At 40.0% G+C, this 13,805-nt stretch overlaps 1 protein-coding gene across 1 annotated transcript; it reads left to right on the forward strand.

The window, feature by feature from the left end:
- The first annotated feature begins 11,635 nt into the window (after nucleotides 1–11,635).
- On the forward strand, nucleotides 11,636–13,279 carry LOC129253451 (uncharacterized). The gene is made up of 2 exons (XM_054891825.1): nucleotides 11,636–12,816; nucleotides 12,884–13,279. The coding sequence occupies exons 1-2, from the start codon at nucleotides 11,745–11,747 to the stop codon at nucleotides 13,081–13,083; spliced, it is 1,272 nt and encodes a 423-aa protein (XP_054747800.1). The 5' UTR covers nucleotides 11,636–11,744; the 3' UTR covers nucleotides 13,084–13,279.
- The last annotated feature ends 526 nt before the right edge of the window (nucleotides 13,280–13,805 follow it).

Consider the following 13,805-nt stretch of genomic DNA (forward strand, 5'->3'; position numbering starts at 1 on the left):
AAAAAACACGATTAAACACGGCGGGGGAAGCATCATGGTTTGGGGAGCTTTTCCCTGGCATGCTGTTGGGCCGATTGTTCGCACGGTTGATAAAATGGATATATTTTAGTATCTGGATATACTCCAGGATAAAATGGAGCCTTTTGTGTTTGAGTTTATGCCATTAAATTTGAAATTTATGCAGGACAATGATCCAAAGCATAGGTAGGTAGGTAGGTATAGTGGTTGTCGTTTGACACACCTAGGCCTGCTGTAGGCTCATAGTGATACCACCGGGGCTGTCCCCTTTCCTCACTCTAGATTATCCTCATTGAACCAACCTGTGCTTTGATATATCTGACAGGACTTGTTATTTTTATATTGGCTACTTCTGCCAAGTTTTTCAGGGAACTTTTTCCTAAAATATTGAACCTTCTTCTATCCAGAGCCATGCCCTCGCATAGTCTCTTCTTCTTCAATGTCGTTACAGCTTCTGCAATAGTCGTTATAGGGTGCTCCCAGTTTACTGGCATGCCTGCCAATTAGACAATGCCCTATTAGGACTCCGGGAAGATTTCTCATGTTTTCCTGTTTAGTTTCAACAGTCGGTTTGTGCGGCCGATGTTCCATTCCGGCTAGGTCAGGGACTGGGACTGCTGCATGTTGCAGCTCTGATCGTGTGTTTGTCTATAAGCATCTTACAAGTTGCTAAAGGTATAGGTATGTTCGCTTTGTCTGGTTAGATCGGTAATGTGGTACCCAATCTCGCAGGTTCATCTGCTTTGTAGTTGCCTTCTATGTCGCTATGACCCGGCACCCAGAGTAGCTTTTTAACAAAGTGCTGTGATAGTTCTGTCAAAACGTCGATACATTCTTTTACTAGTTAATATTAGGCGATCGTAAAGCTTTCAGGCTTCTGGTGCGAACGCTTTTATTTAGAGCTAACAGGCCTTCCCTGAGAGCCAGAATTTCGGCTTGAAATACACTAAAGTGATCCGGTAACCGAAATGAGATGTTGGCATTCATTTCATTAGAGTGAAGGCCTCCACCTACTTAATCATTTAGCTTGGAACCATCAGTAATCCAAAGCATACTGCAAAGACAGTGAAGCAATGGTTCAGAAGAGAAAATATTAATGTACTGGATTGGCCGGCGCAAAGCCCTGATCTCAATCCAATAAAAAATTTGTGGAATGACGTTAAGGTCAAAATCGCTAACAAAAATTTTAAAAATGTTGAAGTGTTGATGATTTCTAGGCAGCAATAGAGGAGGCTTGGTACTCTATTCCAAAGGAAAGCTGCCACAAGCTTGTAGAAAGCATGGAGCGATGGCTTAAAGAAGTGATCAAAAACGGTGGATATAAAGGGTGGTTAAATTTCAAGGGCCGATGTTGAATGTGAACCACACCTAAACGTCAAGTTTTTTTCTGCATTTCATTTAAAATTTTTCAATTTTAGACTAACTAAATTTGAACCATGGAAAGCAATGCGTTAAAGTTATTCAGGCTTATTATGAAAACGGTCGTTCAATTTAATCGTCCAAAAGTGCGTACAATCGGAAAAATTGTGCAAAAGTTTGAGAAAACCGGGTCTATAGGAGATGTTAAAACACCAGTGCATGCTCGTACAGCTCGTACTGCAGAAAATATTCCACTGTTCGCGATAGTGTGGTTGAAGAGCCGTCCACCTCATCTCGTCGTCGTGCCCAACAATTGCACCTCTCACGCTCGTCGTTGATGAACATTATGCATAAAGACTTGCATTTACAGGTACACGCTTACAAGGTGTAATTGACTCAAGAACTAAAGCCTCTTGACCATTTCAAGCGTCGTTAATGCTCAGAATGATGGCAGCAAATGGCAACAGTGAATGACCAATTTTCGAAGAAAATCATCTTCAGTTATGAGGCACATTTTCATCTCAGTGGATTCGTTAATAAGCAGAATTGCCGCATTTGGGCGAATGATAATCCAAGAGTGATTGCCCAAAAACCAATGCACCCACAAAGAGTGACTGTTTGGTGCGGTTTATGGGCCGGTGGCATCATTGGGCCGTATTTTTTCCAAAATGAGGCCGGTGGTCAGGCAGTTACTGTGAATAGTGTTCGCTATCGTGAGATGATAACGAACTTTTTATGGCCCGAATTGGAAGATATGGATGTGGACGATATGTGGTTTCAACAGGACGGTGCCACTTGTCACACAGCTAACGAAACAATGGCTCTTTTGCGCGAAAAATTTGATGGCCGAATAATCTCACGTCGCGGCGATGTCAATTGGCCGCCCAGATCATGTGATTTGACACCGTTGGACTTCTTTCTTTGGGGTTATTTGAAAGAAAAGGTGTACGTCGATAAGCCAGCAACAATTAAAGAGCTAAAGGATGAGATAATTCGGCACATTAACGGCATATAACCTCAATTATGCCTCAGCGTCATCGAACATTTGGACCATCGAATGGAGGTGTGCCGCCGAGGCCGCAGCGGCCATTATCGGCCCAATTTTGTTCCATACGTAATTGAGCCATACCAATATTATCATAATAAAGAGAGATAACAATAATTTCCTAAAAAAATTGTATTTTATTCAAAATCAACACCGGCCCTTAAAGCGTAACCACCCTTTAGTACAAAATACTAATCTGGTAAAAGAATATTATTACTTAACTATGGGATTTGTTTACTATTTTTGCTTTTATTTGCAATTTTTTAGGATGTGCTACTTATGTGTCGAGGAGGTTTCGTGAGTTATCAACGTTCTCGTAAATTAAATCAGAACTAAAATTCTTGTTGACCATTTTTTTGTTTTAAAGGGAAAGTAAATAATTTTTTTACTTTTATGTTACTTTTTCCCCCAATAAAAAATAATTATTTAAAAACATATTCAACTCTTTGCTTTCAAAGTCTAAATGCGCTATTTATATGACCATGGCTGTATATATTATAATGAAAATATGATTATATTCTTTTGGAAAATATTGATATTTAATACAAAACTGATGGTTATTAGTTTTTATGAACTTTTTGTAAAATTTATTACGTAGATTCTTAAGTTTTTGAAAGTGAGGTGTATGTGTGTATATATGTCCACAATACACACAGCCATAATAAAATTTTAATTAAACTATTGTGAAATATGTTCTTCTCGCCAGCCTCACATCTGTATGTAAGTATGTAAATCAATTCAAGAAACTATAACCGCGTTTCGTTTAAAAACTGCTGTGAGAGATATTTGTAATTGTTATTGCATTCGATTTGTAGCAGAAAGAAAAGCATTCATAATTGATTTTTATTCAGCTGCTTTTATTTTATATTAACTTCGACCGGCTGTTAAGACTGCAGGTTGATATATCAGATTTTCTAATCTACAAATACATTCTCTACATCATATACGTATGTATGTATGTGTAGAGATATGTATGCTTTGTTTTAGATTATTATTATACGGAAGTATCAAAGGCATTCAGAACTATTAAGCCAATACTGTGGGGTCTATGCTGCTAGAGCGAGCGGGATTTATATCCGGTTAAGAGCCATCACTCATTAACAGTCCCCAAAATTTATTTAGGCATCTGCATTTACAATTGCTTGCTTAAAAACCTCATTTCTGATTGCTGAGCTAAAAAATTCGTGTTAAAAATTGTATAATTTTGCAAATTAAATTGGGCTTGATTTGGATTTTAGAGCGAAGCTATTTAAGTAAAGTTATAGCGAGGACGCTTCGTATGTCTTTGTTTTTCCAGTCCAATTAATTTTTAACTATGTAAAGTCCGGACAAAATTTGGCACTTCCTTGCTTGATTTTTTTGTTTCGTTTTTTTGCTGATTGCTTCAATATGGTGGTGTTTTCTTTTCACGGAATTCTGCCGCATACATTTCATCCTTCACCACAGCTGTCAAGTTTTTCTTTGCTCTTCTCAAACTGTTGTACTCGCACCAGGCGAAGGTATAGCATTTTCTACTTCTATAAAACGGGGTGAGCGTTGTTCAGCTGATTTTTGTATATCTGTGTACAAACGTTTATCAAAATACAGGGTCCGGCACTCGAAATGTAACCAATTAAAAATAATACAAAATTAAGAATCAATTTACACCTTTTGCCTCGACTTTGGCCTTGAGACGGTCCAGAAACGAATCACAAGCTGCCCGAATGTGACTTGCCGTTATTTTGGCCCACTCGCGGGCAATGGCTTTTCCCAGCGCCTTGAGACTGATGAATCTTTTAATTCGGACCTTACTCTCCAAAATGGCCCAAAAAGAATAATCCATCGGATTCTCGTCTGGTGAATTTAAGAGCCATTGTGTGGTCGTTATGAAGTTCGGAACGTTGTTTTTTAGCCATTTTTGGTTGACTCGAGCTTTGTGAGACGGTGCCGAGTCCTATTGAAACATCCATGGTCTGTTACCGAAATGTTTGTCTGCCCACGGCTTCAAAGCAACCTCCCGAATACTTTTCCGATAATATTTCGTGCTTATCTTGACGCCAGGCTCGATGAAAACGATTGGAGAGTGTCCATCTGCGGTTACAGCGGTTCAAACCATTACCTGTGGCGGATGCTGCCTCCTGGTGGCCAATCGATGACTCAAATTCTCGTATGAACGGTTGGTCAAATAAACCCTATCGTTTTGGGAGTTTATGAATTGCTCAATTTCAAAAAATTTCTCATCAGAAAACACATTGTTCGGAATTTGACCGTTTTTGGCTAAGCGAAGCAACTCCTTCGCTCTCTCAAGTCTGACTTCTTCTTCTTGCTGCCTTGGTGTGAGATCATGCGCTTTTTGGATCTTGTAAGGCTTAACTTTGAGATCATTTTTCAATATGTGGCGGATGCTACGCTCAAATACTTTCAGTTCTGTTGCCAATTGATTGGCACTTCGTCAAGGATTTCAAATCGCTTCTTCACTTTTTGAACCATTTCTCGTGATGTTCCAGTCTTTTGATTACAACCTCTATGACGTTTCGTGATGTTATCAGTATCATTGTAACGAGTAATGGTGCGATAAACAAACCTTTCTTCACTTTCAGGTGCTCGAGCTCACGAACAATCGCTGGCTGTGATTTTCCAGCCAAATATAATGCAGCCCCAGTATTACGTTTGAAATGCATTACTTATTTTCTTTTTTGGCGTTTACTCGCGCCAAAATGCCTCCGCGTGCTTGTAAACAATACTTTGGACTGTCATATAGCCAACTAACAGACAGCCGATACCCGTGCGTCAACCTTAAACCATAAACCAAGTCAATAGGGGTCTTCGATTCGACATGCGTTAGCGTGTGGCGAAAAGATAAAGCTAATACATTGGACTGGAAAGGGTCTGCCAAAAATTACATTTATTTGGAAGCACTTAATAAGTATTAGTAAGACCGCGTTTATACAGGGAAGCTTTTATTGATTCAACTCGTTACTTGCGATGCTCATACTCAGTCAACACCCTTTGTGTTCTCGTTGCTCACAATGTGTTTGTTGACTATGGACTAAAACCTAACCATTGCATATTGAGAACTCGAAGAAATTGAAGCAACAAAAATTTCCCCTATGTGAACGCGGTCTAATGAAACTTGCCAAAGATAAGAAAAGAGAGTTGACAGTATTAAAAATAATGAGTTATACGAGTTCGGTTATGGCTTTTGGTGAATCTCGATCGATATGTTGTTAAGTTGTTGCTTTCACATGCAAATTTTTCGTTAAGCGAGCAGAGCCGAAGCAAAGCAAGCGGCGTTCGCCATTTCGTTTGATTTTTTGTTTGTTTTAACGAAAACATACGTGTGAGCCCCTCTGTATTAGAAGCTATTATTTTTAATTACAATTTTTTTTTTTTCTAAAAATGTTGACAGGAAAAATTATATGCAAGTGTCATTGTCTCAATGCTCCAGATTTATTTGTACATTAATTGCAGTGATAAATCAAGTATTCCCTGTGCCGATAGAAAAGTGTAAGCTTAAAATATTAATTATAAATACACTTTTATGACAAGACAAGACACTCGTCAATTTTAGTACTGCTTTCTTAATAAGGCATAACATTAGGGTGGTCTATGTTTGCAGAGAAATTTTCCTTTGTGGCGCAAAAAAAACTTGCAAGTATTTAACAGAGCTTTTTTAAACGATAGGCTCTACTGCATTTAAGCCGATATGAAAATAGCAGTGAACACAAATTAAAAGAAGCATCTGGGTAAGGACAACTTGAAAGGTGAAGTCGTGGTAGCCTTCACAATAGAATTGTGAAGTTCATTCTTTATCTATTCTAACCCATTCCAAGCGTAAAGGGAAACCTCTCAAAGATCAAATTACCTAATATATAGAACCACACAATCTTTGTTGTTGTTGTTGCTGTTGAAGTGGTTCAATATTTTTTTACTGAATTAGTCCTAATTAGCGACCAGCGCCGTTTTACTACCACTATTTCGTGTGATGATGTCTTGTGTTCTTTGTTTTTAAGTCAAATCCAAATTCTTTACCTCGATGTCTGAGATCTCACTAATTTGCTGTAAGAAAGGCGTACCGAAGGAGCGAATTCGTGCCCTGGGCATTCACATAAATAGTGGAAAAGACTTTCCTTCACCACTTCCGCCTGACGGCTTCTGCAGATGAGATTGAAAGGAAGGTTGAGTCTGGCTGCATCCCTACCTTGCAATAACCTGTAAGGGTTGGATTTTGTACGACGGCCATGTGTTTTTTGTTGTAATACATGTAGTTAATTGCTTCCACCTTCTTTCGGCTAAATCATGATAATGTGAAGTAATGAATGTTTTTATTGTGTTGAGTGGATTGCCGACTGCCACCGCCTCTGCTATGTTTAGTGTCGAACCTTTTCTTGCTAGCTCATCCAATATCTCATTGCCCCATATGTTCCCATGACCGGGAACTCACTTCACAGTAATTTAAGACAATGACTAAGCAATTCTAGTTCCTTCCTACACTGTAAGACTAGTTTGGATGAGGTGACCTTGATAGCTGCTTGACTCTCTGAAAAGATAGCTACTGTAGCTCCAACTTCCTTGTAGAGTTCAAGTGATTTACATGCTTCTCTGATCGCTAGTAGTTCTGTCTGGAAGATGCTGGAATAGTCAGGAAGTCGGCTTTGTATTATACTTGTACAAATAAAAAGTGTTGCTTTTAGAAAATAATTTGACAAAGTCTAGCAAAGCAGGATGAAAATACTATTTGAGGATGAAAAATCTAGCCAATTTTTCAAACCTTCATTTCATCTAATGACTGTTGAAGTCAATATCTCCCCAGTTGTTCATAGCATCCCTTCGGAAGAGGAAGATGGGATCTCTTTACATAAACGGGCCCAGTCAGCTGATTATCGCTTTGAAAAATAAAATCTGCGCAACACTTCACTCGGTTGAAAGTCTCGCTTGCGTCGTACTTTATTTTCTCGCAAGCGAGATAGAATTTTGTAGGCTGGGCATTTGAAAGCACAATCTTTAATTTCTATCCTGTCGTCAGCGGCAGGTTAATCACCAAGATAAATCTTGTCGAGGCCCTATGCTCCTAAGAGGAGTGAACAAGGAAAAACAAAAAAAACTGTCGTCAAGTAAGACAGTTTCAGATCCTTGCGCGCTCTTCAAATTTTGAAAAAGTGAATGAAAAACAGAAAGAGGTGGTCAAATAATTTTCCTTTGTTGTTAGGTAGATATACAGGTACTACGTTCACTTTAAAAAATGGCTGTCTATCAATTTGTCTTCACCGCCAAAATGGACGAAGTTACCTCAATGAAAGACACGTCGAAAGTAGAAAATGGCTGCCAAACCACGACTGAAGCGGGGAAAATCATACTTCTTACTTCCAGCGGTATTTTATTTATTTATTATGCCACAATCTATTATTTCTTATAGACCAAGTGGACCTTATTTTAATGCTAATAATTAAAAAAAAACACAGAAGTACAATTAAAATATTTGTAATAAATATTCAAAACTTTTAAAAAGGCGATCTTTTGAAAATGAAAAATTTATCGGAACAAATTTGGAGATTTCATTAAACTCGATTCAGGCTCTAGTAATAGGAGCATTTTTAGCATGACGAGATTTTGAGAGACCAACATAGAAGAACTCCGAATTACGCAGAGCTCTGACCGGAATATTAAAGAAAATCTTCTCAAGAAGCACCGGACAGTCAACAGCTCCACGGATTAAATCAAAAACGAAAGAAACATATTGGATTATTCCCCTGTTCTGTAATGATTTTAAGCTAATTATTAAACACCGAGCTTCATACGTAAGGATAAGACATGAGGAGCGTACGCAAGCAAGAATACTTTCTGGATTCGTTCGATTCTAATAGCATAACATATAATACGGAGACCAAATGATGATGCAATACAAGTCTGGAACGGACAAGCACCGTACACAAAGACTTCAGCGTATAAGGGTCGGAGAAATCGGAGCTATGACGCCTAACAAAAGCAAGCATGGCGTACGATTTGGTAATAATAAAATGTATATGAGATAGGATTCACCAGGTACTGCTAAGTTTTGGAATTCCAGCTAAAGTAAAAAGCCTCGTTATCGCAACGCAATCGCGAAACTACGAACGACATTGCTCCGCTTGTAAACGAGAGCAAATCGAAATATTTGCTGATGCCGTGGCGGCCTACACAGGCATACAATTTTTATGTGAAAGCTTACACTTTTGACTAATCTGTCCACATCCAAAACAGCAAAAGTTATGTGTAACTTTACAACATCTTCTGTGCGTTTGTCCGGCATTATTAAAAACGGGTTTAAAATGCCTGGGAACCCCACTGTTTGACGGTCTGGAAGAAGTCTCAAAAGCGGATCACCCAGCTCTGCTTAGATTCGCCAAAAGCGCTGATATCCTACATGATGTCTACTTTCAGTATTCATAGAGGTCGATCTCAATCTGGTATCGCTAGGGACCAAAAGGTCGATGAGTGGCTGAATGCCAACCAGGCTAATCTAAGCTAACTTTTGAAGTATTTGATAATTATGTTCGCATGTAGTAGTCTATTGTTTAAAACTAAAAAACTAACTATGGACAAGACCCTTATCCGACCAATCTTAACGTATAGATATGAGGTATGTACTCTTAAAGTTGCTGGCTGCGCGTTGATTGTTAGCAGTGCCGTGTGCCTCACTGACTGTGCCGTGAAGAAGGTCATGCCAGGAAAGCTAATGGGCGTAGAGGCCAAAGGGCAGACCGAGAAACTGATAGAAAGTCGCAGTGGAAAACTATCTCAAGGATTTGGGAATACGTAACTACGAAGCAAAAGCTCAAGACCGACTGCTTTGGTGGAGTATGGTGAAGGAAGCTTTGACGCACCGGGCATTGTAATGAAAGAAGAAGAAGATATTTATATGACTAGCAAAAGTAAGCTTCGAGTCAAATATAACACCCAAGTTTTTAAATTCACTTACACGTGACAGGGACGTGGTGTCAATAACAGGGACAGAGGTATCAATAACAGGGTAACACGGAAACACTTATTAATGCACCAGAAAGAAAAACAAAGTGGACCCAGAATACTACCTTGCGGACATCTCGCTTGCTTCATGAGGTAAGTCAGCGTTTCAAGCAAGTGAAGACCGCCAGTAAGAAACCAGCTGTAGAAAACCAAAAACTCACATACAATTTTTCAAAAAATCATCAAACTTTTTGCGTAATAATATGTAACCCTTTGAAATTACCTTATGGAAAAGCTCTTTGTTTCTCTATCCTATATAAAAACTAATGTACCAAGAAATTTTGCCTCGCAAGTTTCAATACCTATCAAGTTAAGAAGGTCAATATAGCTTTCTTCTCCTGTAAATCTATGTTCGGCAAAAAAAAAGGGGGTCTGAAGCCACGTGTCGTACTTTGGATGCACAAGTTAGTGGTTCTGCCAATTTTTGCATATGGTTGCCTAGATTGGTGGGTAGCTCTTCAGAAGGGCTACAACACCACTAAACTAGAGAGAGCGCAGAGAACTGCATGTGTGGGCCTCTCTGGGCCTTGTAGAACATGTCCAACTGCTGCCCTGAACGTCATTCTGCACTTACTTCCCGTGGATCTGCAAGTTAAATACATTGCTGCTCAGAGCGCTGTTAGATTGAAGGAGATTGGCCTTTGGAGGCAACTTATAGGACATAGTAGCATCTTGAAGCAGATATCCCCTTCCTTCTCTGTACTTCGCACTGATCTCTCCATCCGCAAACTGGGTTTTGAGGATGTGTTAGGGCTATCTTTCCGAAAATGCAAGATTGGAAAGAAGGATATAGGTACCTCTGTTTTCAATGACGGATCTAAGATGGAATCTGGAGTGGGAGCTAGGGCTTTCTCTAAATCAGCCAATATTTCGGTCTCCTTTAAACTGCCGGAAACAAGCAGCGTTTTTCAAGCAGAGGTCTTCGCGATCCTGCGAGCATGCAAACTGCTTCGGGATCGCTGTTGGGAGAAGGAGCCATAAATATTTTTTTCCGATAGTCAAACTGCGATCAAAACCCTGTCGTCGCCTTATTGCAGCTCTCTCCTCGTAAACTCCTGTACGGAGGAACTCAACCGCCTCGAAAGTGCAGGAAATATATCCCTTATCTGGGTTCCTGGGCACAGGAATATAGAGATAAATGAAATTGCCGATGAGCTTGCCAGGAAAGGGTCGATAGAACCGGTTTCAGTTGCCCCTTTCTCAGACATTGATGCCCCCTTGACCGTTGTGAAATGGAAAAAGAAAGAAATTGTGTATCTTTCTAAAAAAAGCGTAAGACAGATAGAGGAGGTCTGTCTCATCGAGTGCTATTTCGAAAACACTATGGCTTCCTTACGATAGAAACAGAACGCTTAAAGTGATGGGAATGCCCCGCCATTTAATCTCCGAGCTCATTGCGGTGTTCACTGGTCACTGGGTGATCGGTACTCATGCGGAGAAGCTTGGAATTCCGTACAATCCCTATTGCAGAAGCTGTGTGGATCCTGCAGAGAAAGAGACTGTTGAGCACTTTCTCTGCTCTGCAAATGTCCCGCTCTGGCGGTTAGGCGTGCTGTCTGGGGATGGCTTAAAGAAATTCTTCAGTCTATATCTCTTTTCTCTCCTCCACTACATCAACAGCACTGGATGGCTGTAGACGGTTTTCTCTTCCCTAAATTTTTTCGCAGTTAGTAGTCCACATTATAGTATCAAAACGGCACGTAAGTGCTACGTGTAGTGTACCTGGGGTACTCTTCCCCTCTAACCTACCTACCTACCTTCAATATATATACACCAAATAAAATAAAAAAAATAATGAAATTTTGTTTCATGCATTTATTTTGTCATAAAGAGTTATTTACCGTTATAGCTATGATTCCCACGGTGAGTAAACAAATGCCTGAACTTGAAAAAGTGGACCATATTAATGCACTCAAATGCACACACACACACACGTAGGCATGATAATAAGAATTATATTTGTAAATAGTACACAAATTTATCGCTTAAAATATATTTTATTACAAAGCGATAGTGCTACGTGCACACACACATACATACATGCATATGCACATATCTAAATGATAGTTAACATTCGCGTTTTTGCACTTGCATATCAGCATCGCAAATATTCGTGTCTGTTGTAACTGTGCATGCACTGGCAGCACCCCCCAAGTCAACAACTACAGGCGATTCGTAATGCGCTAAGAGCCCACCCCACATCGGGTATATATGCCGGCGTCTGGCGGGAGAAAGATTTCAGAATAAAGTAAACTCTCACTGAGTGAAGACCAACACGACCGTAACAAACTAATTTCAATTGCATACGAGCGCTTCAGCTTACAGTTATTCTTATATAATGAAAGACACAACATTCCATCCTGCGCCACTGTGGCTGACCACAGAGTATCTCGAGCCTATTTTACGCATATACAAACAGGATGAAGGACTCACCATTACAAATCTTGATATTAAACCGGCAACGGCAAAGGGTGATAACTATGCCAGTGTGATGACGCGCATTGGTGTCGGCTTTAAGCTAAGCAACAAAGAAACCGAACATGGTTCATATATTGTGAAAACTTCGCACGAGAGTGATCCTTTTACGTCCGGCATTATAAGCAAATACGATATTTATAGAACGGAGATGCTGATGTACGAGCGAATTCTGCCAAAACTCACTGAGTTGCTAAAGGAAATCGGTGATACGGACAAACTCTTCGCCAACACCATTCATGTGGACTACGAGCACTCAGCCATAATCTTCGAAGACTTGGCGGTGCTGGAATTCGTCATACCCGATCGCCTGACTGGCATGAATGAGGCACAAACTATGTTGACGTTGAAGAAATTGGCCAAAATGCACGCCACAGCCGCCGTGCTTAATGAGCGAATGCCCGGCATTTTGAATAAATTGCAGCGCGGAATCTTCAATCGTAAAACAAATGGGTTTGCGCCATATTTCGAGGGTATTTTGGATGCTTGTGGTGACTTTGCCGAAAAATCGACAGCTTTGGGCTCGTATTATAAGCAGAAACTGCTGAAACTGAAGCCGCATGCTATGGAATATGGAGCGCGCGCTACTGAGCCGCAGACTGGGCATTTTCTAACACTAACACATGGCGATTTGTGGACAAATAACGTGATGTTAAGGTATAGCGGTAGTGGTGACGAACCGTCGAAGAGTGGCAAGACAATCAAGGACATTCTGTTGATTGACTTTCAATTCAGCGCGTGGACCTCACCGGCTATCGATCTGCATTACTTTTTCCACACATCGCTGCCATTGGAATTTAAATTGCATCGTGAAGATGAATTCATTCAATATTATCATGGTATTTTAGCAGATACGTTGCGTCAACTAAACTACGGTGGGCACATTCCCACATTGCACGAGTTGTGTGTGCAAATGGAGTCACGCCGATTCTATGGTACGTACTAAATATTGCATATTTGCGTCAGCTATAAGTCATTTATGTAAATAAAATTACCCCATAGCTGTGGTTTCGTCACTGGGATGTCAGGCTTTACTCATTAATGACAAAACCGATGAAGCCGAGTTTAGCGCCTTTATGGGAGATGGGGAACGCTCGCGGAATTTTCGCAATCTGTTGTACACAAACAAGAGGACCCAAGAAAGCACCATAGCGTTTTTACCTTACTTCGATCGCAGAGGACTGCTAGATGAGATCCAATAGTAACAAATGCGTGTAAATGATTTGCATTTACTTATACATATGCAACTAAAATAATGTGATATGAATTTCTAAACGATTTCTTGTAGTATTTACGCAATCCACCTAAGCGTGTCTGTATGTGTTGTACAAAATGCTTGTTGGTGTAAAATAGAGAGCAAACTGTAATAAAAGTCGATTTTAGTTAGGATAAGGTAAATCCAATATTTATATGAAAATGACTTAAAAAAAGGAAAATTCTTATGTTTAACTAAGGTGAGTATGGCTGGTATTATTTACCAGGAAACATCATTTACCAGATGTAAGGTCCCCGACATTGAATGCAAACATCTTGTCATTCAGCGAACGTGCGCGCTACCTAGGCTTGGTATTAGATAGAAAGCTCAATTGGAATTTGATATGGTGGCCAAAAGTAGACCAAACTAAGACTCAGATAACACTTAATAATACATACAGTGGCACGACGCCTATCTGAGCGTTACGGGAGCAATGCGAACATGACCCACAGCGGATTTAGGAATGGACTTATTCCCCTCTCTCTTATAGCCGAAGGGTCGGCAGTCAGTGCAGCTCTAAGGCTTCCTAATCTACTCCATCTCAAAGAAGGCAATCTTACAAGACATGTAAGGATTCGGAGTTCAATCCGGAACTCTCCGTGCCTGACAGTTCACGACAAAATGGAAAGGAAACTAGAATTCTTCAAGAAATTCAAAGGGGTCATTAGT

This window comes from Anastrepha obliqua, chromosome 1 (genome assembly GCF_027943255.1).
Source record: "Anastrepha obliqua isolate idAnaObli1 chromosome 1, idAnaObli1_1.0, whole genome shotgun sequence".
Taxonomy (NCBI): domain Eukaryota; kingdom Metazoa; phylum Arthropoda; class Insecta; order Diptera; family Tephritidae; genus Anastrepha; species Anastrepha obliqua.

Excerpts from the sequence above, each read along its gene's own strand:
- LOC129253451 (XM_054891825.1), top strand. The coding sequence starts at position 11,745 with ATGAAAGACACAACATTCCATCCTGCGCCACTGTGGCTGACCACAGAG. Across the intron at positions 12,817-12,883 it reads GGAGTCACGCCGATTCTATG|CTGTGGTTTCGTCACTGGGA; the intron begins GTACGTACTAAA and ends ATTACCCCATAG.